At 40.7% G+C, this 27309-nt stretch overlaps 1 protein-coding gene across 11 annotated transcripts in view; it reads right to left on the bottom strand.

Annotated features, from left to right (window-relative positions):
- Window positions 1-27309, bottom strand: part of ltbp1 (latent transforming growth factor beta binding protein 1) — a 432727-nt gene that overhangs the window by 22322 nt on the left and 383096 nt on the right. For all 11 annotated transcript variants that reach the window (XM_039738108.1, XM_039738103.1, XM_039738107.1 and 8 more), the window contains 4 exons: window positions 25073-25201; window positions 21679-21819; window positions 16442-16606; window positions 7407-7580 (listed from right to left, as the gene is read on the bottom strand). In XM_039738108.1, the coding sequence (XP_039594042.1) occupies window positions 7407-7580; window positions 16442-16606; window positions 21679-21819; window positions 25073-25201 (609 nt within the window). The remainder of the gene's footprint in view (window positions 1-7406; window positions 7581-16441; window positions 16607-21678; window positions 21820-25072; window positions 25202-27309) is intronic.

Raw genomic sequence — 27309 nt, 5'->3', positions numbered from 1 at the left:
TGAGAAAAACTGTTATTTTCAAGTAACCCTGGTGCTGTATGCCCACAATCCACATTAAAGGGAGTGAGTGATTCAGTCATTGGGAATGAGGGAAGTACATCATTTCATCTGAAAACATGATAATTTCTTCATTGCGCAGATAATGGCTTTTGGATTTATTACAGAGATGACACCAGTAAGAAGGGAGTTGGCGGAAGTACATATTTTTAGAAATTTCTGGTCAATCTGGACTGCATTCTCCTTTTATTAGCGAGTCAAGGGTTTGTGTGCTGGCATTCGTACGCCTGAGTATGCAAGTGTGTTGAGTTAAGAGGTTTTGCAGACGGACTTCTATGCAATTCTTCATCCCACATCATTGCAGTACTGGAGCTTGACTCTTCTTAGCTGTGAGTAAGGCCCAGATGTTCTGCCACAGACGACCTAAGCCAAACCAATATTTGGATTAGCACCATTAATAGAAAATCCAGAAGGTTTTGCTCTTTTTCTAACATATCTTGGAATGAGGTTTTAATTCAGCAGCTGAGAAAGATGGCCTTGGAAAACCTTTTGAACGTTCTTCACCAAGAATGGACTACTGGTGCTTACCGCAAAAACAGGCATTCCTCCTTCTCCATCGTGCCTTTGAGTTGTTTGAACACGGTTAAGTATAAGGAGGAACTGAACAGAGCTGCTCTCGTTCATTTCCATTTTGAATAATTGATATCATTCTCACTGCGGTGGGCTGGCGCCCTACCTGGGGTTTGTTTCCTGCCTTGCACCCTGTGTTGGCTGGGATTGGCTTCAGCAGATCCCCGTGACCCTGTACTTAGGATATAGCGGGTTAGATAATGGATGGATGGATGGATGCTTCTGACCCTTTCTGCTGTGCCAGTGGGTCTAATTTTCCTAATACATCTGTGGGTTCTTTTTGGTGTAATGAGTTATTTGCTATCATGCACCCTGTGTTGGCTGGGATTGGCTCCAGCAGACCCCCGTGACCCTGTAGTTAGGGTATAGTGGGCAGAGGTGGGTAGTAATGAGTTACATTTACTTGAGCAACCTTTATAAAAGAAATTGTACTTCTAAGAGTAGTTTTACTGCACCATACTTTTTACTTGGGTGCATTTGTGAAGAAGAAACGCTACTCTTACTCCGCTACATTGGGCAACACTCGACTCGTTACTTTTTTCCATATATACATTAAACTTTATTTTTGCAAGAGAGAAGTTGCCAGTGGATCTACTGCATGACTGTTTCACCAATCAGACATAGCCATGCAGTCACATGACCACACACAATCTTCCTGTGTCTTGTAGCCTGCGAGAGACTTGTTAGTCATGTGGGGCTCCTGTTCACTGCTAACAGTCACAGCTTCACTGCAAGAACCAGATCGTCGTTCCCAAGCCTGCCTTTTTAATGTCTTTTCTCCTTTTCTTTGATTCCCCCTTCTTTTTTGTGCTGACCCGTATATATACACTCCCATCTCCGTAGGCCTTAATCACACGCCGCAGGAAGCCAATAAATCAATTGAGAACGATCTGACCCTGTGGTGTTATGGGTCCACAGCTCACTGAGCAAAGGCCATTTTTAATCACCGCACCCGAGGCGGCTTCGTGAGGGGGGGGCGATGTTGTAGCGAGCCGCGGGGCAGTCGTCGATGTGGGCGTTTCTCACCGTGTGCACAGGTGAGGAACTGCCCACATTCGTGATTGCTCCCGTGGCTAATGCTACAGCTGTGATGGCCCCTCACGTTATAAAAAAGAAGCGCAAGTCGGTTGAAGGGGGAAAAATGGAGGAATGAGAAAAAGAACGAGATAAAGAGGGAGAGAAGAGCGAGGAAGCAGGCGGTGCGTGCGTGTGTTGAGCGCGCGATCGAGGGCAGCTGTAAGGAAGCTGGGTGTTAGGCCAACACCCAGACGTTTGAGTTGATGTTGCTCCCGCTGAGTGACCAGGTAGCGGGAGTACCCAGAGGAAAGCGACGAGCCGCAGAAGGCCGGGGAAAGGCAGCGGAAGTCGGGAGGCTTGGTGGTGGAGTCCCCAGTGTGTGCGTCCTGGTCATTGGTGGACATCAAGTCTCGGGGACTGGGATGAGAGCCAAACCGAAGCCAGGGAGGTCTCCAGTCTCGCGAAAGTGTAAGAGGAGGGCAGCTGCAGAGAGCGTCTTGCCTGCTGCTAAGCCCAAACGGGATAAGCAGGTGAGACGCTAACAGAAACGTTACACCGGATTTGTTGTTTTAAAGATTGCTTCCTAAAGAAGATTTTACCTCTCGTTTTAAAGGATTGTTGTTTCCAATGGTTTTAACCTCCACTTTTCATCTTAAAGTATTTATTTATTAAAGAACTGCACTTTATGAACACTTTTTTGTTGACTGTTTTTAATAAAAGGCACAGTTGCACTTTCAACCATCCCCTTGCTCAGATGCTCAATTTGCCTCCATTGACTAGCTCACTCGGTTTCATTATCGACGGTGTTGGGTTCAAGGATTCCCAAACAGCCATGGGAGCGTGGAGCCAGAACCCACATCGTCACAGACCCACATGTGCAGATGCAACTCACTCCAACTACCTCATTAACTCCCCGCGGTCGTGCAATTGCGCCCACGGAGAGCAACACGGCTTTATGGATTTGAAACTGGCCTTTTTTTTTTTGAAGCTGCAGACCCGCTACACCACAAACTGCATATGCAGCATTATACTGTCAGTGTGCGGGAGATCTCCTAAGTAACTGTAAGTAGTTTGCACTGTTCAGACATACATGTGACCTACTGGAGGTGTCGGCTTCAAAAGATTTGTTGTGAAAAACTGAGATTTGGAACTTTGTGTTATTTGTGCATCATTATTTTGTAAAGATGTGATTTATTTTTACTCATTTTTTATTTTATTATTTAGAAATAGCAGAATTTACACATGATTTTATATTTTTGTCTGTTTAATTACAACATTTGTAAAAAATAAATCATTTTTTATGTTCAAACTCAGTACTTGAGTAGTCTTTTCACCAAATACTTTTTGACTCTTACTTGAGTAGTTTTTTGGATGACTACTATCATTTTGAAGTAGCGCTACTCTTGCTTGAGTACAATTTTTGGCTACTCTACCCACCTCTGCTAGCGGGTTGGATAATGGATGGATGGATGAATTTGTCTGATTTCTTTGTTTAGTTTTGCTAGTCGGGTGCTTATTGTGTCACCCCTATGCAGAAGACAGGAACCAACCAAGTGATTACAAGGCACTTTCACACACAAAAACAACCACCATTGCTTAAATTACAACATTAGAACACTCTAGACGAGAACAGGCCATTCAGCCCAACAAAGCTCGCCAGTCCTATCCACTTATTTCCTCCAAGAAAACATCAAGTCGAGTTTTGAAAGTCGCTAACGTCTTACTGTCTACCACACTACTTGGTCGCTTATTCCAAGTGTCTATCGTTCTTTGTGTAAAGAAAAACTTCCTAATGTTTGTGTGTAATTTACCCTTCACAAGTTTCCAGCTGAGTCGCCGTGTTCTTGATGAAATCATTTTGAAGTCACCGTCTCGATCCGTCTGGACCAATTCCCTTCATAATTTTAAACACTTCAATCCTGTCACCTCTTAATTTTATTTTGCTTAAAATGTAAAGGCTCAGCTCTTTTAATCGTTCCTCATAACTCATCCCCTGTAGCCCTGAATCAGCCTAGTCGCTCTTCTCTGGACCTTCTCTTGAGCTGCTGTGTCCTTTTTGTAGCCCGGGGACCAAACCTGCACACAGGACTCCAGATGAGGCCTCACCAGTGTGTTATAAAGCTTGAGCAGAACCTCCTGTGACTTGTACTGCACACATCAAGGCGCTATATAACCTGACATTCTGTTAGCCTTCTTAATGGCATCTGAACACTGTCTGGCAGTTGATCTCTGACTCCTAAATCCTTCTCATAAGGTGTACTCTCAATTTTCCGACTGCCCATTGTGTATTCAAACCTAACATTTTTACTTCTTATGTGTAATTCTTTATATTTACTGACATTAAATTTCATCTGTCGCAAATCTGCCCCAGCCTGTCTGCTATCCAAGTCCTTCTGTGATATAACGGATTCCAAATTATCTGCTAATCCACCTATTTTGGTATCATCTGCAAACTTAACCCGCTTGTTACTTACATTCCTATCTAAATCATTTATATACACTCACCTCAAGGATTATTAGGATTACCTGTTCAGTTTCTCATTAATGCAATTATCTAATCAACCAATCACATGGCAGTTGCTTCACTGCATTTAGGGGTGTGGTCTTGGTCAAGACAATCTCCTGAACTCCAAACTGAATGTCAGAATGGGAAAGAAAGGTGTTGTTGGTGCCAGACGGGCCGGTCTGAGTATTTCACAATCTGCTCAGTTACTGGGATTTTCACGCACAAACATTTCTAGGGTTTACAAAGAATGGTGTGAAAAGGGAAAAACATCCAGTATGCGGCAGTCCTGTGGGCGAAAATGCCTTGTTGATGCTAGAGGTCAGAGGAGAATGGGCCCACTGATTCAAGCTGATAGAAGAGCAACTTTGACTGAAATAACCACTCGTTACAACCGAGGTATGCAGCAAAGCATTTGTGAAGCCACAACACGCACAACCTTGAGGCGGATGGGCTACAACAGCAGAAGACCCCACTGGGTACCACTCATCTCCACTACAAATAGAAAAAAGAGGCTACAATTTGCACGAGCTCACCAAAATTGGACAGTTGAAGACTGGAAAAATGTTGCCTGGTCTGATGAGTCTCGATTTCTGTTGAGACATTCAAATGGTAGAGTCAGAATTTGGCGTAAACAGAATGAGAACATGGATCCATCATGCCTTGTTACCACTGTGCAGGCTGGTGGTGGTGGTGTAATGGTGTGGGGATGTTTTCTTGGCACACTTTAGGTCCCTTAGTGCCAATTGGGCATCGTTTAAATGCCACGGGCTACCTGAGCATTGTTTCTGACCATGTCCATCCCTTCATGACCACCATGTACCCATCCTGTGATGGCTACTTCCAGCAGGATAATGCACCATGTCACAAAGCTCGAATCATTTCAAATTGGTTTCTTGAACATGACAATGAGTTCACTGTACTAAAATGGCCCCCACAGTCCCCAGATCTCAACCCAATAGAGCATCTTTGGGATGTGGTGGAACGGGAGCTTCATGCCCTGGATGTGCATCCCACAAATCTCCATCAACTGCAAGATGCTATCCTATCAATATGGGCCAACATTTCTAAAGAATGCTTTCAGCACCTTGTTGAATCAATGCCACGTAGAATTAAGGCAGTTCTGAAGGTGAAAGGGGGTCAAACACCGTATTAGTATGGTGGTGCTAATAATCCTTTAGGTGAGTGTATATTAAAAATATCAGCGGCCCTAGCACTGACCCCTGCTGGTCACCACTCTTAACATTGGCCAATTCTGAAGGTTCCTCACACTTTCACCGTCTGCTTCCTGTGTCTGAGCCAGTTCTGCACCCATCTAAAAACATCACCCTGAACTCCCACCACTTTTAGTTTGATGCCCAACCTCTCATGTGGCACCTTATCAAATGATTTCTGAAAGTCCAGATAAATAATATCATACGCTCCACTTTGATCATATCCTTTTGTTGCCTCCTCAGATTGGGCCAGTTTATTCATGCCAGTCTACCCAACTTCTTTTTATTTATGGATATGGGAGGAAAATAAACAATTTGGCAGAAACAAACAAACATGCAGACAGGGAGAAAAGGTGCAAACTCTACAAAGTCAGTGACCAGACCAGGGTTTGAACACAAGACTCTGGAGTTATGAATAAGCAGTGCTGTACTCTGTGCCAACATGCTGCCTGTCGCCCAGTTCCACCTTCTCTGCTCAGACTATGGGATGTAATAAAACAGCAGGGGCACCTTCAAGGAATTTTCTTGCTACTTTTTCCATTTTTCATTTGAATACTATGAGTATTGCAGCACACACTGCAATGGTGCAATGTAGAGAGTGAGCATGCAACCAGTTTGGTGCCTCATTCCAGACATAAAAGATTTTAGAAGTGCAAGAAAAATGAAGTCATGTAATTTTCTAGCCTGCTTCATCCATGTGCCGTTTCTAGCCGAGATTTCTTTTGCTGCTGTCCGAAAAAGTTGGCACCGATCTTTCACGAGCACTTGGTGTCGTCAGTTCACCTATCCTGTACATCTCTGGACTGTGGGAGAAAACCGGCACCCCTGGAGGAAACTCATGCAGACGCAGGGAGAACATGCGAGCTTCACACAAGGAGGACCTGGGATGTGCACCCTAGTCTACTTACTGCAAGGCAGCAGCACTGCCACTGTGCCACCTCGAAAGATGAAGTATTTTATCAAATAATGATTAATACTAGGATAGTGCATAGTCTCCGCAGAATCTGAGCAGTCCAAAACGATACAGTAATTCGTACGTATGTCAGTGGTCTAACATAGCAACAATAGTCATTCTTCTTAGAGCAGAATGGACGCGTCTGAAGATGTGTGAAACTTCATTTCATAAAGTAATTTATGTATCAAGATTGATAAATGATAAATTATACATCATTTACACAGCCCAGACATAGCCTCTCTGTGGTGTTCTCTCTGTCTTTGCATGGATCTCCTCTGGGTGTTTTATTTTTTCCCCATTTCCATGCCAATTGACTCTTGAATGAGCACTGAGATGGACTGGCACTCCATCCAGGGTTACTTTTCTTCTTGTTTATGATATTTTTCTGGACAGGCTGTAGCCATCAGTGACCCGATAAGATAATGAATAAAACTCGAGTGAGTACACTTAAATTGAATCGTTACTACATTTTGTCTGGCACATAAGCTGGCAGTTAATGAATTGTGATCCCCTTAACATCTTTTAAAAATGTTTTGTGTGCTCCAAAATAATGCGGCAGGAGCGCTGGGTAAACTGGAAAACTTTCTAACTGTGTGTTAGTAAATGGATGGATGTGTGTACTGCTAAATGGTATACAGTACTGTACTTGGAAAATAAAGCAATCGGGAAAAATAAAAGGGCCTGCCAGCAGGTGGCAGCAGAGCTCTTTTAGTGTCGAGATCCTAAACGCTTGGTGATTTCATACCAACATCCTTCATGTCTGCTTAACAATTTTAACACAATTCTGGTTAGACTACTCTAGAAATTAAAACTGAAATCTTATATTTTAGCAAAACTGAAATATATTTTATATAACTCAGTCCTCATTTAAGCATGGACTCAGCCAAAAAAAAAGTTAATATTATCGGCATTGGCATGCCCTTTATTTCATTCATAATGAATTAACTGTTACCTTCACAGATAAAGTACTTTGGCAGCATCATTTTGTGCCCAAGTAAGATTTGGTGGGCCAGTGGGGTGAGTTTGTCCTAATTGCTTAAGAGCAACTTAAACTGGTGGTTGAGTAAAACTGTCTCAGCAACAGACTTACGTTCATTCTCTCTGAAGAGAGGTAAAAACCCTGGTGCGTGGGCATCAGCATCAGCATCTGCATTGGCATCATATTCCAGGTTTGATTCAGAATAATCAGGAGGGATTAAGGCATCCTGTCCGTATCTCCGACTGTTCCCAGGGAAGGGTATGTTACAAAGCATTGCATGATCTTCTGTTGGAGAACAAGAAAAGAGTTTTAGAAGAACAATTAATATCAAAAGTGGACAGAGGACAATATGATATCTCAATGTGTGTTATTGAAATGTCTACCTCAAAAATGCATAATATCAAAGTTGAACACAATTTCAAAGACTTTTCTCAATTAACTGTAGGTAGGAAAGAGCAATTGAATCCTTCCATAAGTACTCACAACTCTCTGTGCTACTCTGTGCGCCACCATGCCGCCCTCTCCTAATCCCCCTACATTAAATCTGATTAAGTGAGTTTGAGAATGAGTTGAGATTTTCAAAGAAATAAGAGCAAAATCTTAACATTGAATCTTTTTCCTCTGGTAACACTGTGGATTACCACCCAGTCTCCATCTCAAGAATTATCTAGACTAATGTTGTTACCCGGCTTTGTTCTACAACTAAAGAGAGAGTATTCTAGCACTGAACTTGAAAAATATCTTGTGCTGTTGTCCACTTTTTTCGCAATTGATAAATGTGTGTCAGTGCAGATTGATCATTATAAAATACAGTGGTGCTTGAAAGTTTGTGAACCCTTTAGAATTTTCTATATTTCTGCATAAATATGACCTAAAACATCATCAGATTTTCACTCCAGTCCTAAAAGTAGATAAAGAGAAACCAGTTAAACAAATGAGACAAAATATTACACTTGGTCATTTATTTATTGAGGAAAATGATCGCATATTACATATTTGTGAGTGGCAAAAGTATGTGAACCTCTAGGATGATCAGTTAGTTTGAAGGTGAAATTCGAGTTCGGTGTTTTAAATCAATGGGATGCCAATCAGGTGTGAGCGGGCACCCTGTGTTATTTAAAGAACAGGATCTATCAAAGTCTGCTCTTCACAACACATGTTTGTGGATGTGTATCATGGCACGAACAGAGGAGATTCCTGAGGACCTCACAAAAAGAGTTGTTGATGCTCATCAGGCTGGAAAAGGTTACAAAACCATCTCTAAAGAATTTGGACTCCACCAATCCACAGTCAGACAGATTGTGTACAAATGGAGGAAATTCAAGACCATTGTTACCCTCCCCAGGAGTGGTCGACCAACAAAGATCACTCCAAGAGCAAGGCATGTAATAGTCAGCGAGGTCACAAAGGACCCCAGGGTAACTTCTAAGCAACTGAAGGCCTCTCTCACATTGGCTAATGTTCATGTTCATGAGTCCACCATCAGGAGAACACTGAACAACAATGGTGTGCATGGCAGGGCTGCAAGGAGAAAGCCACTGCTCTCCAAAAAAAACATTGCCGCTCATCTTCAGTTTGCTAAAGATCAAGTGGACAAACCAGAAGGCTATCAGAAGAATGTTTTGTGGACGGATGAGACCAAAATAGAACTTTTTGGTTTAAATGAAAAGCGTTATGTTTGGAGAAAGGAAAACACTGCAATCCAGCATAAGAACTTTATCCCATCTGTGAAACATGGTGGTGGTCGTATCATGGTTTGGGCCTGTTTTGCTGCATCTGGGCCAGGACGGCTTGCCTTCATTGATGAATTCTGAATTATATCAAAGAATTCTAAAGGAAAATGTCAGGACATCTGTCCATGAACTGAATCTCAAGAGAAGGTGGGTCATGCAGCAAGACAACGACCCTAAGCACACAAGTCGTTCTACCAAAGAATGGTTAAAGAAGAATAAAGTGAATGTTTTGGAATGGCCAAGTCAAAGTCCTGACCTTAATCCAATCGAAATGTTGTGGAAGGACCTGAAGCGAGCAGTTCATGTGAGGAAACCCACCAACATCCCAGAGTTGAAGCTGTTCTGTATGGAGGAATGGGCTCAAATTCCTCCAAGTCGGTGTGAAGGAATGATAAAAAGTTACCGGAAACGTTTAGTTGCAGTTATTGCTGCAAAGGGGGGTCACACCAGATACTGAAAGCAAAGGTTCACATACTTTTGCAACTCACAAATATGTAATATTCGATCATTTCCCTTAATAAATAAATAACCAAGTATAATATTTTGGTCTCATTTGTTTAACTGGTTTCTCTTTATCTACTTTTAGGACTTGAGTGAAAATCTGATGATGTTTTAGGTCACATTTATGCAGAAATATAGAAAATTCTAAAGGGTTCACAAACTTTCAAGCACCACTGTATGTGATATCAAAAGGTGCTGCTTACTTTAAGAAAATAATGATTTAAATACAACACATTAATCTGTGCTCAATTGCATTGACAGAACAGGCCCTGAATGAAGTAAATATCAAGGTAGTTTTATTAAACTGGGTTTAAAGGAAGGAATTCACCCCTAATTAGGATGGAATTTCAGGAAGGACTTTGCCAGGCATTGCTCTAAGGGGAAAAAAGAAGAAACTGAGTATGGAGTAACTGGTATTGCGATTTAGTGGCTAAATGGGCGCTAGCCGTAATGGATGAAGGACATCAGCTCTGCCTCCTTTATTACTGGCTAACTGGGTCTCCCTGCCCGAGAGCTAACCGCCACTCAGTCCCTCCAATGACTTTTCAAGAATGTTCCAAAGGGCTCATGAATTTTATTTGCTGGGTATATACAACTTAGCAGAGTGATGGTTCACTACTCCATTTCATTTTAGGAAATCCAATCAATTTATTGTTTTGTTTTTTTTTGCTTTAACCAGTCATCTGGTAAGGCTATTGAAGGTACAGTAGCAGATTCAGCTGCAGTCTTGCTTGACGTTTGAAGAGCACAGCTGACGTTACACTCCTAAGGGAGACTTACGCGCTGCACGGTTAATTGCAAGAATAGACATGACTTGGCACAATCTGCAGGTTTTGAAAGACACATGATAATCCGAGTTCTAAAATTTTTCCAGGACTACTTAAAGTGATGTCTTAGGAAGGTTTTCAGATTGTGGATAAACAGTGAGCCTGACCTGACATGTGAACTGCTTTGACTTTGTCACACTTTGATCAGGTAGTAGGCAGTAAATTAGATGGTAGTGCTGCAATAAAATGCATTAAGAAACCCCAAGGCAGCCGAACTCATAAGACCTTCACATGCCAGACTGTAAAGAAGGTACTTATCGTTTTTAGTGTTGTACATGATATATGATCATATTTGGTAGGAGGTACAAGTCAACCTAGGAATCCACAATCATCCATCCATCCATCCATTATCCAACCTGCTATATCCTAACACAGGGTTACACGGGTCTGCTGGAGCCAATCCCAGGGCGCAAGGCAGGAAACACAGGGCGCCAGCCCACCGCAGGGCACACACACATACGCACCAAGCACACACTAGGGACAATTTAGGATCACCAATGTACCTAACCTACATGTCTTTGGACTGTGGGAGGAAACCCACGCAGAAACAGGGAGGACATGCAAACTCCACGCTGGGAGGACCAGAGAAGTGAACCTGAGTCTCCTAACTGCGAGGCAGCAGTGCTACCACTGCACCACTGTGCTGCCAATCCACAATCAGCAAATGAGAACCATAAATATGCTTAATGTTCTATGTACTAGTTACTCAAAATAACTCTTTATTTCATATTTTTGGTTTTCTGAATAAATGTCTGGAGAGATCTAGAGAGGAGCAGCTAGGGAGAAAAATCTTGTGTGCTTAGAACTTGCTTTTTCATGGCCATGATACAGAAAGATCAGCTATGCCCACAAAAAGAGTATGGTAACATTAGTCACCTGCATTAAATAATCATGACCCAACCAGTCTGTGTCATAATCTTGAGTGCCCACCCTATTACATGTTCCCATGGAAAATAGGTGATGGCACGCTGCAGAAATTAGTTCATTCGTCCATTCTGAACCAACATACTTCATTTCAAGATCACACTGGCCAAAGCTAACCTCAGCATAAACATGGACAGGGTAGGAAGCAACCCTGGAGAAAAAGCATGCTGACATACAACTACAGTAGGCCAGTTTACAGTCTAACATGCCTATCTTTGGAATGAATGTGGTAGGAAACCAGAATGCCGAATGGACCTTTAAACTCATACTGTATGTCACTTTGACTTTCAGTATTAATAAGTTTACTGGTCATATGAAGAAGTGGATAACCTCTCAGCAGTAACAGGGACTACTAAGGAAGTCCTTAGTAATTTGGAAATTGTAGAGAAAGAAGCACTGCTTTGATTAAATAAGCTAAAATCTAAGAAATGACGAGGACCAGATAACATTTGCCCTTGACTGCTTAAGAAAGTTAGTGAGTACAGATATAAACCCCTGGCACATGTTTTATATACTGTATATACTCACCGATAAGTTCTCCCACTGATAAATCGGGACTTGATTTTACACTATAATTTCTTGTATTTTATAATGTCGGTCATATTAAGTCGAATGTTGAAGACTCACACTATTGGTGCAAGAGATTCCGATATGCTAACACCCACCTGAGAGAGTAACCACGGGGCACATGGCCTTTAATTTCTATGTATTGTGCCTATGTGACCAGACGGCAATACCCGAACTATGCAGAAGCGACGTTTGCACTGATTTGTGTTTTTTGTATCTCACACCCTCATACACCTTTATCATAAGAGCATCCCTTATCCACAAAGGATCGTTCAATCAGAGGAAAATATGAAGCTGGTTTTAAATTAAAAGTCATTGAAGTAGCGAAAGAAATTGGTAACTGCGCTGCTGCAACAAAATTTGATGCATCTGTAAAACTGATGCGAGATTGGAGGAGGCAAAAAGATGTAAAAAAAAAAATGTAAGTGTTGCATTTTTGAACGGGCGTATAAGTTGGGGTCTGATTTTATGATCAATTTTTTCGGTTTTCAATACCCGACTTATACGTGAGTACATACGGTAGTCACTATGTAATGGGAAAATTCCTGAGCACTAGAAAATAGCAAATATTGTTCCGTTGTATAAAATGAGTGATTGGACAGTAGAATAGTAAGCTTAAATAATACGTCAATGATATATAAATGGAAGGAGTTTTAAAAGAGAAGTTTGAGCAGCAGAAGTTTTACAAAAATCCAAGAGACCTATGAAGAAGTAACAAAAGGATACAATCCAAGGGTGCATATGAGATTATTTATGTATTTTTATAAGGCATTTGGTATGGTCCCTCATGAGAGGTTGGGCATCAAACTACAAGAAGTGGGAGTGCAGGACATTGAGTGGAAACAGGTGTAGAATTGTCTGAAACACATGAAGCAGAGGGTTATGGGACAAAGAACCCTATCTGAATTAAGTGATCATAATTGGTGTCCTCAGGGTCCTGTACTGGGGCTACTGCTATTTTTAATATACACAAATGGATCAGAATAGGAATATAAATAACAAGCTGGTTAAGTCTAAAGATGATACCAAACTGGGTGAAATGGCAAACAATCTGGAAGCATCCAAGTCATTACAGATGGATATGGACAGAATTCAGGCTTGTGTAAATTTGTGGTAAATTAAATATACTGTAAGTAAATGTAAAAAAATAAGTATAAGAAGTAGAAATGTTAGATTTAAATACATGATGTGATGTCTGAAACTTGAAAATACTTCTTATACGAGATGGATATGGAAGTTGTAGTGGACTCATCACTGTTCACATCCAGACAGTGTACAGAAAGAAGGCTAACAGGTTGTTAGGTTATACATACCAATGTGTGGCGTACAAGTCAAGGAAGGTTATGGTTAAGTTACAGTATGTGACAAACTAGTAGCTTCTGGACTATGGCAAAGCAGCCTGAATAGTTAACGTTGTCACTATTACCTGATGTGCATCACTCAGGACAAACCTGTTCCTTCATATCAATTCTATGGCATTACACACACACACACAGTTTGCTTTCCCTAACCCTAACCATATGGCATTACACACACACACAGTTTGCTTTCCCTAACCCTAACCCTATGGCATTACACACACACACACAGTTCGCTTTCCCTAACCCTAACCCTATGGCATTACACACACACACACAGTTTGCTTTCTAGGAATGGAATGAATTAATAACTGAACACTCCGTAATTATTTGCTGGTCTTTTCCTGTACTACAATTTTCCCTAAAAATATGGGAACTGAAAAGTCAAGTGTAAGTAAGACGTGTGTTGTACTTTCTAAATGCGATAAATAAAGCATCTTCAGAAATCCAACTTTGCAGTTGTGCTTCTTATTCAGAGGAAGCCATTCTTCTCTCTCACATAGTTTGATTTTCTCCATGCAGTTTTTCAAATTTTGACTTTGTACCCCCTTACTACAAGTACAGACATGGGGAACTTTCAAGAACAGTTAGTTTGATGTAGGTAATGTAAACTGTTCAACAGAAGTCTCAGTCCATGTTTTGTCCCAGGAGACTTCGCATCAATTATAATTTGATAAAAGTGAGCTGTCGGATGAAATGCCAGCAGCAAGGAGTAACTCAGCAGCAAACAAGACTATAGTAGACGGGTTACTCTGTGGGAGTGCCAAATCGGCAGACAAATTTCTCCCAGGTCTCTGGTCTGCTTGGAAATGGAGCAAGACAGACAGCCACTGTCATGTCATTATAGGTATGCTTAACACTGAAAGACTCCCAAGGAGACAGTTCTAAATGGAACCTGTTAAACTGTTCAAGTCTTTAAGGAAACACACGAGAAAGAATAAAACAATACAAAAAACAGATTTTCCAGGCCACATTCATGCAAATGAAGTCTTTTGAGAGAATGAAGTCACAAAAACAGGTCTATTGTGGATCAGAGGCCTGAACCAGCTGGAAAGGAGCTGTATGGCTGAAAGGAATCCTGGAAAACTTTTCATGCTCGAAGATTAAGCACAGATATCATTTTGACTTTCAGTATTAATCAGTATAGTGCAAGATTTTGCAAGCTTTTTCAATGAAAGTCAAACGTTACCACACAGCAGATAAATAAAAAAACTGAAAACCCTGCAGAACTTCTTGAAAGCCAGGTGGTTCAACAGCATGAACCTGTAGTATGAGATGCTGTGTGTATACAGACAAAACACAGTGGATTCAGAAAAGTATTCCAACCACTTTACTTTCTGCCAACTTAATTGTGTTGACGATTTAATATTACTGCGGTGGGTTGGCACCCTGCCCGGAATTGGTTCCTGCCTTGTGCCCTGTGTTGGCTGGGATTGGCTCCAGCAGACCCCCCGTGACCCTGTGTTTGGATTCAGCGGGTTGGAAAATGGATGCATGGATTTAATATTAAAGGGATACATTTGCCATTGGGCGGCACAGTGGCTCAGTGGTTAACGCTGCTGCCTCGCAGTTAGGAGACCCGAGTTCACTTCCCGGGTCCTCCCTGCGTGGAGTTTGCATGTTCTCCCCGTGTCTGCGTGGGTTTCCTCCCACAGTCCAGAGACATGCAGGTTAGGTGCATTGGCGATCCTAAATTGTCCCAAGTGTGTGGGTGTGTGTGTGCCCTGCGGTGGGCTGGTCTGTTCCTGCCTTGTGCCCTGTGATGGCTGGGATTGGCTCCAGCAGACCCCCATGACCCTGTGTTAGGATATAGCAGGTTAGAAAATGACTGACATTTGCCATTTTTGCCCATCAGTCTACTCTCAGTAACCCATCATGGAAAAGTGAAAAGGTGTTTTCAGAAAGGTTTGCAGATTTATTAAAAACTAAAAAGTGCAATCAGTATTCAGACCCTTTGTAGAAGCCCCTTTGGCAGCAATTACAGCTTCATGTCTTTTTGAGTAAGCCTCTGCAAGCTTTGTACACCCGAGTTCAGGCAGTTTATCCGATTCTTCTTGGCAGATCCTCTCTCGCTCCGTTAGATTGGATGGGAAGTGTCTGTAAACGGCCATCTTCAGGTCTCCCAATACATAATTCATCTGGGCCACTCAAGGATACCGTATATATTCGCGTATAAGTCGCGTCTTGATACCCAAAAAATCGATCATAAAATCAGACCAAGACTTATATGCCCGTTCAAAAATACCACACTTCATTTTTTTTTTCTTTTACATCTTCTTGCCTCCTCCAATCTCACATCAGTTTCTCAGACACATCGAAGTTTCTTACAGCAGCACGGTTACCAATTTCTTTCGCCACTTCAACGACTTTTACCTTAAAACCAGCTTCATATTTTCTTCTGATCGTACGCTTCATCGTAGATAAGGGATGCTCTTACGATAAAGGTGTATGAGGGTGTGAGATACAAAAAACACAAATCGGTGCAAACGTCGCTTCTGAATAGTTTGGGAATGACCGTGTGGTCACGTAGGCACAATACATAGAAATAAAAAAGGCCGTGTGCCCCGTGGTTACTCTCTCAGGTGGCCATTAGCATATCGTAATTTAATGGGCCAATAGCGTGAGTTTTCCGCATTCGACTTATACAACCGACATTATAAAATACTGGAAATTATATGGTAAAATCAAACCTGACTTATCCGCGGAAGAACTTAAACATGAGTATATACAGTAATTATAATAACTTGATTATTCATTCTTTTTCCACCACTTATTCGAGACCAGATAGGCTTAATTGACTTAATCAGGTTAATTATATCACCAACTTTGGATAAGTTTATGTTTATGATGAAGGCTCTAAACTGGGATCTCTGACTTCCACTGTAACAGGATTAAATGTGCCCCATTAGGCAGAGGTGAAGTAAACCTGTTAATATGGTGTCAGTGGTGAGGTAAGGAAGAGAGTCAAACTGTTGCTCTTTGACTCTCCAAGCTGCTGTTTGTCACAGGTATGTTCCTCTTATATCCTGATCTTGATATCCTCAGCATGAGGCGTTGATGTAAGGTGAGTGGCCAAGCCTCGACTAAGTAAAGTTTCTGTTGCTGCATAAATAAAGGTTCATTCAGTGGCTACAATTCTGCTAGTGTGGCTTCCTTCTCTTTTCTTTATATTTTCCTACAGTGAAAAGTTTACCTATTGAGGATATATAAAAAAAATGCCCGATTCATTGACTTACCCGAGGTCTTCTTCGGACAGAGGGCACAGTCTGGTCCCCAGGCCAATCCATAAAGGCAGCAGCACTCTGTGTAAGTTGTTTGTTTTCCGATCAGTGGTTCGTTACATGTCATGTCCTGACTCACTTTCTGCCAGCAGATGTCCTGGAATACGTCCATGTTATGCTCTGTTTATAAAAAGCAGAAATGGATAAATTGCATACAAAGAAGCGTTTTTCAAGTTTTAATCAATAAAACATTAAAGACATTTGTGACAAGAACAGGCTATTCAGCTCAACAAGCTTATACATCCTGTTCAACTCGATTGTCCAAAATAACATCAAGTTGAGATCTGAAGGTCCTTCTCTACACTCTCGCTACTCGATCATTTATTCCATGAGCATACTTTGTGTGAAGAAACATTTTCTAATGCTTGTGCAGAATCTGTCCTTAAGAATCCTCCAATTATCCATCCATCCATTTTCCAACCCGCTGAATCCGAATACAGGGCCCCGGGGGTCTGCCAGAGCCAAGCCCAGCCAACACAGGGCACAAGGCAGGAACCAAGCCTGGGCAGGGTGCCAACCCACCGCAGTCCTCCAATTATGTTCATGAATTCTTGTTGAAGAATATTAAAGTAACAACTGTGATCCACTTTACTAATTCCTTTTGTAATTTTAAACACTTCAGTCATGTCACCTCTTAATCTCTGTTTGCTTAAACTGAAAAAGTTCAGCTCCTTTAATCACTCTGCATAGTTCCTGGAATAGTCGCTCTCTTCTGGACTTTCTCTAGTACTGTTATGTCTTTTTTGTAATGTGAAGACCAAAACTGTACATACTACTCCAGGTGAGACCTCACTAGTGTGTTATATAACATAACCCTAACCTCCCTTGACTTGTACTCCACATCTTGAGATATATAACTTAACATTCTATTAGACTTTTTGATTGCTTCTGTACACTGTTTTTATATGGATTGTGATTAGTCTCCCAAGGACTCCCAGCTTCTTCTCATAAAGTGTAGTTTCATGTTTCAGACCTCCCATTGTATATTCAAATCTGACATTTCTTATTCCAATGTGTATACTTTACATTTACTTTAAATCTGATCTACTACAAATCTGGCCAAGGCTGTATGCCCTCTGCATGTCTCCCTGTAATCATTCAGCTGATTTTACATTATCTGCCCTTCCACTTATTTTGGATTCATCATCAGACTTAACCAGCGTATTGCTTAAATTCTTGTCCAGACTGTGTATATATATATATATATAATAGCTCGCCTTGCTCACCAACCCCCTGTGCCTGAGCCCCTTTGCGGTTTTGTCACTCACGTATGGGGATGCGGTTGTACAATTTAAACAGATTTTTAGTTTCATGGGAATTGTTACATATTCATAATAGAACTATTTCATATTGCAGCGACTAATTAACCATATTAAAAAAGAGTAAAATGTAATAATTTGAAAGTAAATTATGTTTCATGTTGCATTAAAGTTTTTCCTTGTGTAATATGTTTTCGTTCTGTTTGGATTTGGAATTAACACGCAAATACTTTTTAAACTTACACTTTTACTGTAAAACTTCAGTAAAAACAATTTATTGAATTCAATTTTCATCAATATCATATTGAATTTTGATTCTGTGTTTGGACTTACATCATGACAACGCAATGTATAACTGCCCATGACTGAATTTCGTTTCTTTCTCCCTATTAAATAAAATGACTTTTTCGAATGTTTGTCCCTGCGATTTGTTAGTTGTCTTTGCAAAAGCTATTCTTACGGGAAACCATTAACGTTTTAATATGAATGGCATATCAAGATCTCCTTTGGTGTCTAATGTTATCCCCTGAAGATGTACAACATTACCTTTCTTGGATACATCCTTCTTTCTATAGTAATTCGGCTGGTGGAAGACCCGGACGGTGTTAACGGTTGTAGATATTCTTCATGATATTTTAAGTTGATGTTTTCATCTTCCGCACCATCACCACCAACTATTTCAGCAGAGTCTATTGATGTCTATTGCATTTAACCAATTTACCGTGTAACCGATCGTCATTTTTCACGTTAATTCATTTGACTTCATCGTTTCTTCGTGCTAGGATTGCCCGTGTACTCATTTCTTCTGTTGACAAACCCTTCGTGATGAAATTCTTCGAGAAGATTTGGACATAATACGTCTTCTTTAATTGGGAACTTAAAATGAGTAAAGCATTAAAATTTATAAGATCTGAGAGAGCAGAAACTGTGTCTGTGAAAAGCATTCACACGAATGAGAGGTGAGATTACCGTCTGCGTGGTTGAATACGATTGAGAAGAGGGCGGGACTTGAAAAAGTCTTGTTGCAGGATTTTTTTTATTATATATATATATATATATTGTGGACGCTGGCCCGGACACACACAGACGGACATCATATTTCACCCTACACATGTTTTTTTACAAATATTTACAAGTTTTTTGTGCACTCACAAACCCCAGTGCCTCCAGCACCGATTCCCCCAATGTCCAGGCCACACAGTCCTACTGCCTTTCTCCTGGCCGCCTCCCGTCCTCCCTCCAGCTCCGTCCTCTTCCACCCGACTTCTGCCGATGACTGGAGGGAGGCGGCCCCTTAAATGGGAACCCGGATGGGCTCCAGCTGCTTCCCGGCATTCCTCCGAAGCCACGCCCCAGTGTGGCGGAAGTGCCGGCTGCGCACCTGGAAGCCGTCCGGGTGTCCCCGTCGTCTTCCCCCCAGCACTTCCTGGTGTGGCGGAAGTGCTGGGCTCCCGGGACATTCAGGCACTGGGGCGCCGTCTGGCAGTGGCTATGGGTCCCTACAGGGCTGGGCTTCCAAGCCCTTCACCCGAGGCCCCCAACATAACCAGGATGGATGCCTCCTCGCGGTCTGGAGGAGGCACAATATATATATAAAGTGGTGTCCCTCAGGGGTCAGTAATATAATATATATATATATATATTAAAAAGAGTGATGGCTATATATATATTAAAAAGAGTGGTGTATATATATATATTAAAAAGAGTGATGGCTATATATATATTAAAAAGAGTGGTATATATATATATTAAAAAGAGTGATGGCTATATATATATTAAAAAGAGTGGTATATATATATATTAAAAGAGTGATGTCTATATATATATTAAAAAGAGTGGTGGCTATATATATATTAAAAAGAGTGATGGCCCTAGCACTGACCCCTGAGAGATACCACTTTTAACACCTAATTCTGAAAAAGCTGTCTTCACCCTAACCCTGTGGTTCCTGATTTTGGGCAAATTTTGCACTCACAGAGGAGGAGGAGGAGGTTGGCAGCATGACAAACGACCTGAAGATCCCAAATTAGGGCCCAGCCACTTACAGACCAAGCCTTGAATTCCCACGTCTTTTAGTCTGATCACTAACCTTTCATGTGGTACCTTATCAAAAGCTTTTTGAAAGTTAAGATAAACAATATTATATGCAATTCTCTTATTTTATGCTTTGTTGCTTCCTCATAAAATTCCAGCACATTAGTGAAACACGACGCACTCGTCTGAACCCATGTTGTGTATATGTTAGTATTCCTGTTCAAGGCATGTGCTGCTCAGTCTTTTCCTTAATAATGGCTCCCAGTAATTTACCTGTGATGCACATTATGCTTACTGGCGTTGCTTCTGCTCCTTAGGAATTTTCTACACTGGAAACATTGTTCTTTCTACTTAGTAATCCCAGCTATTTTCTTCATATATCTGTTAATTTAATATAAAAATAATCTAACCAGTCCCTGAATTTTATTGAATATTAAATGGGTGGAAGGCATGACATAATCTCTACATTATTTTATATGGTATGTTTAGTAATTAGTACTATTAACAAATAATACTTTAAAATTGATCCAGTTGTAAGACACAGCAGGCAAAATAATGGCTAATAAACATATCAGCATGTCTTTGGAGACTTTTCAAAACACTGACAACAATTTTTTAATAAAAATGCCAAATCTGTCTGCCAAAAAAGCAGACATTTTTAAATCTTTTAATTTTGTTTTTTCATATAATGTATAAGTGTCTTCTTTGCAGGTTAGTAGAGTGTGATGTAGTGGCATGGGCACTGAACTTTAAATCTTAAGTCTGCTGACTGACTTTCCACTCATGTTGTGTGACTCTGAGAGTGCACCTAACCTGAACATGCCTTGTAAATTTAAAGAAGCAATCATCATGTATTCAAATATAACACTGTTTCCTGAATATAGGATAACCGAGATCTCTATTATAAAAAATAATCTTGGGACGAGACGAGACTTTTTTCCTGCGACAAGACGTGATCTTTTGAAGAGAGACAGAGGTACGCTTTCACGTCCCGCGACACGATCAAGTCACATCATACTTACAACCTTTGGAAACAAGTCCCGTGATACACATGCAGAGCAGGTTGGAGATAATGGAAATAGGAAAATTCGAAAGTTTCAAAAAAAATGAGAGTAAAGATCACATTAGCGCAAACAAATGGAAAATATCACTCGGTGAAATAACCGAACAGCTAAAAGAGATCGAATAGTGTTTGAGGATGTCTGGAGGAGAAGAGAGACAAGGCATTGAGACAAAAGGACAGCTGCTGTGCAGGCTTTTAAACATTTGAAGTGCCACACGAAATGCAGATCACGCGGCATGGCAGCAGCAGCAATCTAGCAGCTGTTCGAGCAAAGAGGAAACAAAAGTTATTTGTTTCCCATTGTATCACTGTTTAAGAAGAGTTTAGGAGGAGAGACCGCGTCTCCTTGGGGTGAGTTCAGCCCCCCTCTTTGCAATATGTTGCAGACATGGAGCCATTCTAGTCAGCTGATTGGCTGGGATTGGCGAGCGAAGCGAGGAGGGAGCTAAGTCCCCTAGTATTTATAATAAACAAACATACAGCCATTACAATTGCAAAGAGCACTAAGAGAAAAAGATATTATTATAAACCATATGACTCATTTTTCTCAAAGCCAGGTAAATAGTGACACAGGGACAGATACCAACACAAATACCCACAATGGCTGTCTGAGATATCCCCAACACTACAGTATGTACTGGCGGTAGGGCACCAGGGGGCAGTATTCCCTGTCACTGCAAGACACTAGAGAGGTGGATTTATGAGCTTCCTGGGTCATATGTGTGTGAATTGAGCTATTGAGTCTTAAGCTGTCTATCCATTGTTGAAGCCCTGCTGTTTACCTTCTTGTAAAAAAAATAAAATAAAAAGTGGGTGCAGATTGCTTGGGCACTCACCTGTGGTGTCAGTCGGATCGATGCACCTGCGCAGTGTGAAATCAAAAACCAATGGGTGGGTGCAAAAGCAATTATAAGAACCATCTGTGTTAACACATTGCCCATCAATACATACTGAGCTGTCAGTGCATTCATCAATATCTGTGAAAGTAAAAACAATGGAAACAAATGATACCACGATTTCCAGGGCTGAGGAAAAGGTACAGAAAGACTGCAGTAGACACAGAAAATTCATTTCCAGTGAATTCAGAAAATATTCAGACCGTTTCACTTTTTGTACACTTTGTTGTGTTATAGATTTAATTCTGAATTGATACATTTGTGATTTTTACTCACCAGAAAAAGAATGAAAGCCCCTTTCTCAAAACAGAATATAACTTAGGCTTGCATCTCAGCAGACAATATGACTTATGTAGCAGTGTCTTTTAGACAGATAAGGCCAAAGTGTAGATTGTTTGGTTGTTGAACACAATGTGATTGGCGAAAACAGAACACACCCGAACACTACAAGAACCAGATACGATGGGTGAGCTGGGGATGATTTGGGGTAGGTGTGTATGAGAGTAGTCTACAAAAACGGGTGAGACCATCTGGATGACAGCTACAGCTTGGCTGAAACAGGCCAGACTCGTTACTTCTAAATCAGGTTGTTATAAGCCACTGAACCAGGGCATGTGCCCAGTTTTTCACAAATGACTTTTGCATTTTGCTGTTGTGTGTTTGCCACATTCGGCATAACTAATTTTAGGACTTGGTGTTAACCATATGAATGATAGTTATATGTATTGACATGCAAAACTAAAGGACTGGAAAGAGAGTGTACTCACTTTTTCTATCTATCTATCTATCTATCTATCTATCTATCTATCTATCTATCTATCTATCTATCTATCTATCTATCTATCTATCTATCTACATGCATATTTCAAAATAAAAAAAAAAATAAATTACTTATAATTTGAACCTGGCCTGTAATTGTAGGATCTCAAGAACACAACAGCCTAAGAGAGGAAGCATTGCTGGAAACACAAATGGGTCCAGTTTAAATTAATCATTTACATTTACTATAGTATCTATCTATCTATCTATCTATCTATCTATCTATCTATCTATCTATCTATCTATCTATCTATCTATCTATCTATCTATCTATCTATCTACATGCAATCACCACATACACAGACCATTAGCATTAATTAGTATTTGATTAATAATGGAGAAAGTTGTTGGAATGAAATCCTGCAGCAACTGTGGCCCTTCACGAACTGAGTTTGACCCCCCTAGGCTGGGGTCTGTGATGTGGCTGTTTGGTCCATCAACACCACAACATGTCTGTCCTCCTGTTTGTTTGCTCATTTGTGGCACACCAGACCCCTCACCTCAGTGGGTCCAACCCTCCTCTACCCACTGATGCCGCGCTCTCATCACTTTGTTTGCATTCTGTCCAACCAAGCACTGGTGTCTCAGAAGGATACTCCACCTTCCCACATTCCCACAATTCTCCCTGACTCAAAGTCTAACAGTGGGACACATGGCTTTCATCCTCTTCACTGAGACATCTTTGGTCACTAACAGTATCCCAACAACCATCAGTCACTCAATGAGGTTTCCTTTCCAGACGCTGGGGCGTGTAACTCACACACATCCTGTGCATATGTGCTGTGCTTGTAGTCATTTCACACTCAACCATGAGCTGTCCACTCTGCAAGTTCTGGACTACCAGGACGTATTTTGGTCGGTGTTGCACTCTGAATAGCCAGCAGCATAAGAACATTGAATCCTTTCATCCTGGGATTCCACTGTAGGTTTGGCAAATTTCCCATTGTCATTCTAATTATTGAATATTTTTATTGCTGCTACCCTATCTATAGATCGTTAGCTAGCTATGGTATCCTGCCTACTATACCAAAATTCATATCTATCTATCTATCTATCTATCTATCTATCTATCTATCTTTCTATCTATCTATCTATCTATCTATCAAAGTGCTTTTCATATTTATCTGTCTGTCTGTCTGTGTGTGTTTTTCGTATCGATCAGTCTATCTATTATAGCACCTTGCACATCAGTTTGAGTGAAGAACTTCGCTTGAGATGCTGTGCACACTTTGTTTTCATCACGTGGCCCTTTGTCTGTGGTGTGGCGTTGTGTCGTCTTCCTCAGCTTGCTATATGGCACTGTGCTTTGCCTTCTGTTACTTTCTGTCATAAGAGTTTAGGTGCTAAAATTCCTTTCTTCAAGTGTTTTCTTCTTCCGGATTGCGCTCCATCACTAGCACCAAGCGTAAGGCTACTAGACGTGGTTAAGGTTGCCCCACTCCAAGCCACTACAGAGGGTACCTTTCAGGACCAAAGGAGCTTTACAGTGGGTCAGAGACAGAAGAGATACATGCACCACATTTTAGGGGAACATGTAGCCTCTGGTGATCAAGGTCCCTTCCAGTAACACATCCAGTGTCTGTTTATGGGTGTATTACTCTGTCCATTCAAGTGAAAAAGCTTTAGCTTTGGTTACAAGATTAAAATGAATTCTTTTTTTTAGGCACCATTTTGTCTGAATGAGTCTCTGCAGACTTGCCAACTTATCAAATAAGAACTCCATAAAAAGCAAACTGAACAGACATTGGTTATACAGCTAAGCTACTTAAAAGGAATCCTCCAGGAATGAGGCGGAGAAGGTAGAGCCGGCTCTTTACTTTTGTTAAGTTTTAGCAAAACAGGCCTTGTATGTCACTGAAAACCTGGAAAAATGGAGCAGCGCTCACTCTGTCATACTCTGGTGTGCTAAACAGTAAATCCTTCGCAATTTCATGTTGTCTTCTTGACTAGGGCTCCCACCCTCTTTAACACAATAAAGAGATTTAGAGGGTATTCTTATTGGCAAAGATTCACATTTATTATCATATTTTCTCCATTTTTTTAGGAGACTTTACCGCTGAATGGGATCTCATCTTCATCTTCCTCTTAATTTCATTTTTCAAACGTTTCCTCTAAATTCCCTGAGTTGCTTTTTATGCCCCTTCACCTTATTATGATCTTACTATTAGATGCTGAGGGACTTCCCTGGCACAAATGTGTTTATCCTAAATTCATTGTAAACACTCAACTAACTGTGTGAAGATGGCTTACTGCACCAAATTCTTTGTAAGTGGCTTATAGCAAATTGGTCGAGTCATTTTCAGGACACGTTCATAATCAGAAGGTTCCCAACAGTCTAGGCCTTACTTTAACACTACAGAGTTTTTAGTGCAAAAAAATCAAAATTACACAGATTAAGAATCCTTATCGTAACACAATCAAATCTGAACATTAAAGTTGAGAGGTAAGTGAAAACTAATTCTAGTTTTAAACAGTTCTGATTCAAAAACAGCCTATTTTCAAATGTTTCTCTTACCAATACAGTCTAATTTTGTAGCATCATAGTAGTGGCCCAGTTTGCAGTAGCATTCAAAACCAGGCTCTGTATTTACGCAGACACCATTCTTGCAAATTTCAGCTTCAAATAAGTCACATTCATTGGCATCTGTAACAAAACAAAAAAGAAATAAAGTAAAAGTGTAGCAGTTAATCCCGTGACTTTGAAATGGAAAAATTGTTAAACCCCAACCTAGTGTTATCAATTTTTTAGTGTGCTAATTTGATTTTTGTTAGCTTCAATATTTCATACATTCTGTCACCAATATTTAAATAGCGGAGGGCCAACAGACGTTTACTTCTAGTTACAAAGACAGCAGCTAGTCTGGCTCCTGCGCTAGAGTCAAACATCAGACCCCTACTTTCCCTCCACGTTTTCTGTACATGAAGTCACAGCAGAGAGTGGATGTGGACCAACTCGCCATATTGCTTGCCTTTGCTCATGTGTTTTATTTTATTTCCGTAGCCCGCTAAAGCTGGCACACCCGATTCTCAAGGGTGTTTTTGTTTTTACGCTTTCTCCTATTGGTTGGTATAAAGTTCCATGCCGGATGGTTTATGGTGTTCACTTCCCGGGTCCTCCCTGCGTGGAGTTTGTATGTTCTCCCCGTGTCTGCGTGGGTTTCCTCCCACAGTCCAAAGACATGCAGGTTAGGGGCGATCCTAAATTGTCCCTAGTGTGTACTTGGTGTGTGGGTGTGTGCCCTGTGGTGGGTTGGCGCCCTGCCTTGTGCCCTGTGTTAGCTGGGATTAGCTCCAACAGACCCCCGTGACCTTAAATAATCTCGCTCCATTTTATATATCGGAATGTCTGACACGTTATATTCCAAATCGTAACCTTAGATCTTCAAATGAGTGTCTCCTTATAATTCCAAAAGCTAAACTTAAAAGAAGTGGTGAGGCGGGTAGGCGGCCTTCTGCTGTTATGCACCTAAAATCTGGAATAGCCTGCCAGTAGGAACTCGCCAGGCTGATACAGTAGAGCACTTTAAAACACTGCTGAAAACACATTACTATAACATGGCCTTCTCATAACTTCACTTTAACTTAATCCTGATACTCTGTATGTTCAATTCATCATAATAACTATTCACAGTGGCTCCAAAATCCATACTGACCCCTACTCTCTCTTCTGTTTCTTTTTCCGGCCTGCGCCACCACCACCTACTCAAAGCATCAGGATGCACCAACATTGATGGACTGAAAGCCAGAAGTCTACGTGACCATCATCATCAGGTCCTTCCATGAAAACCCTAAATACAAAGAGGACTGTTTGACTTATGTTAGGTAGATTCTCCAGAGGGGACTGGGTGGTCTCGTGGTCTAGAACCCCTACAGATTTGATTTTTTTCTCCAGCCTTTGGAGTTTTTTTTTTGTTTTTTCTGTCCACCCTGGCCATCGGACCTTACTTATTCTATGTTAATTAATGTTGACTTATGTTTATTTTTTATTGTGTCTTCTATTTTTCTATTCTTCATTTTGTAAAGCACTTTGAGCTACATTTTTTTGTATGAATATTAGCTATATAAATAAATGTTGATTGATTGATTGATTGACTGCAAATTTTCATTATCTGTGACTTCATTTAGTAAAGTATTTCTCTGACTGTGCTATAAATTATGATCAGATGGTGCTGATGAAAAATGTTAATATTCCCAATGCTGGAGGAAGCCGACACTTTGGTTTGTCATATAGTACCTACATCTTTCCAAATTGTAAAGGGTCTGACTCACTTTCAGGATCATACCTCATAGGTAATGAACAGCAGTGGTGACAATATTCAAAATGCAGTTATCGCTGCCTTTAATTAAGTACTGTCCAGTGTTTTTGTTTTAGATACTAACACTTAGAGATATCACTCAAAGACGTAATATTCAGTTTCGCTCACTATATCCTTCATTCGACCTAATGTGTCCCCATTATATCGTTGAATAATGGCCTAAGTGAACTAAAACAGACTACACAATAAATACATGTATGCAAATACAGCGATAAAATATAAATTCTGTTGGTGAGAATGTTACAGATAGACACAAGGAACCAAGGTTATTTTAATTCCATTTGTATCATTTTTTTATTTCTGTAGTGTATTAGACTGTTATGTCATTTTCAGTTTAACTTTATGAATGTTTGGCCATTTCTAGCTTAGCTTTTATTATTGAGGACTTACCTTCTATTTTAAGCGAATCATTTTACTTTTGTTTTCATTCTGGCTT

Source organism: Polypterus senegalus, chromosome 16, assembly GCF_016835505.1.
Source record: "Polypterus senegalus isolate Bchr_013 chromosome 16, ASM1683550v1, whole genome shotgun sequence".
Classification (NCBI taxonomy): Eukaryota; Metazoa; Chordata; class Cladistia; order Polypteriformes; family Polypteridae; genus Polypterus; species Polypterus senegalus.
The sequence above is the reverse complement of the archived record's forward strand: the minus strand, read 5'-3'. Positions and strand labels throughout refer to the sequence as shown.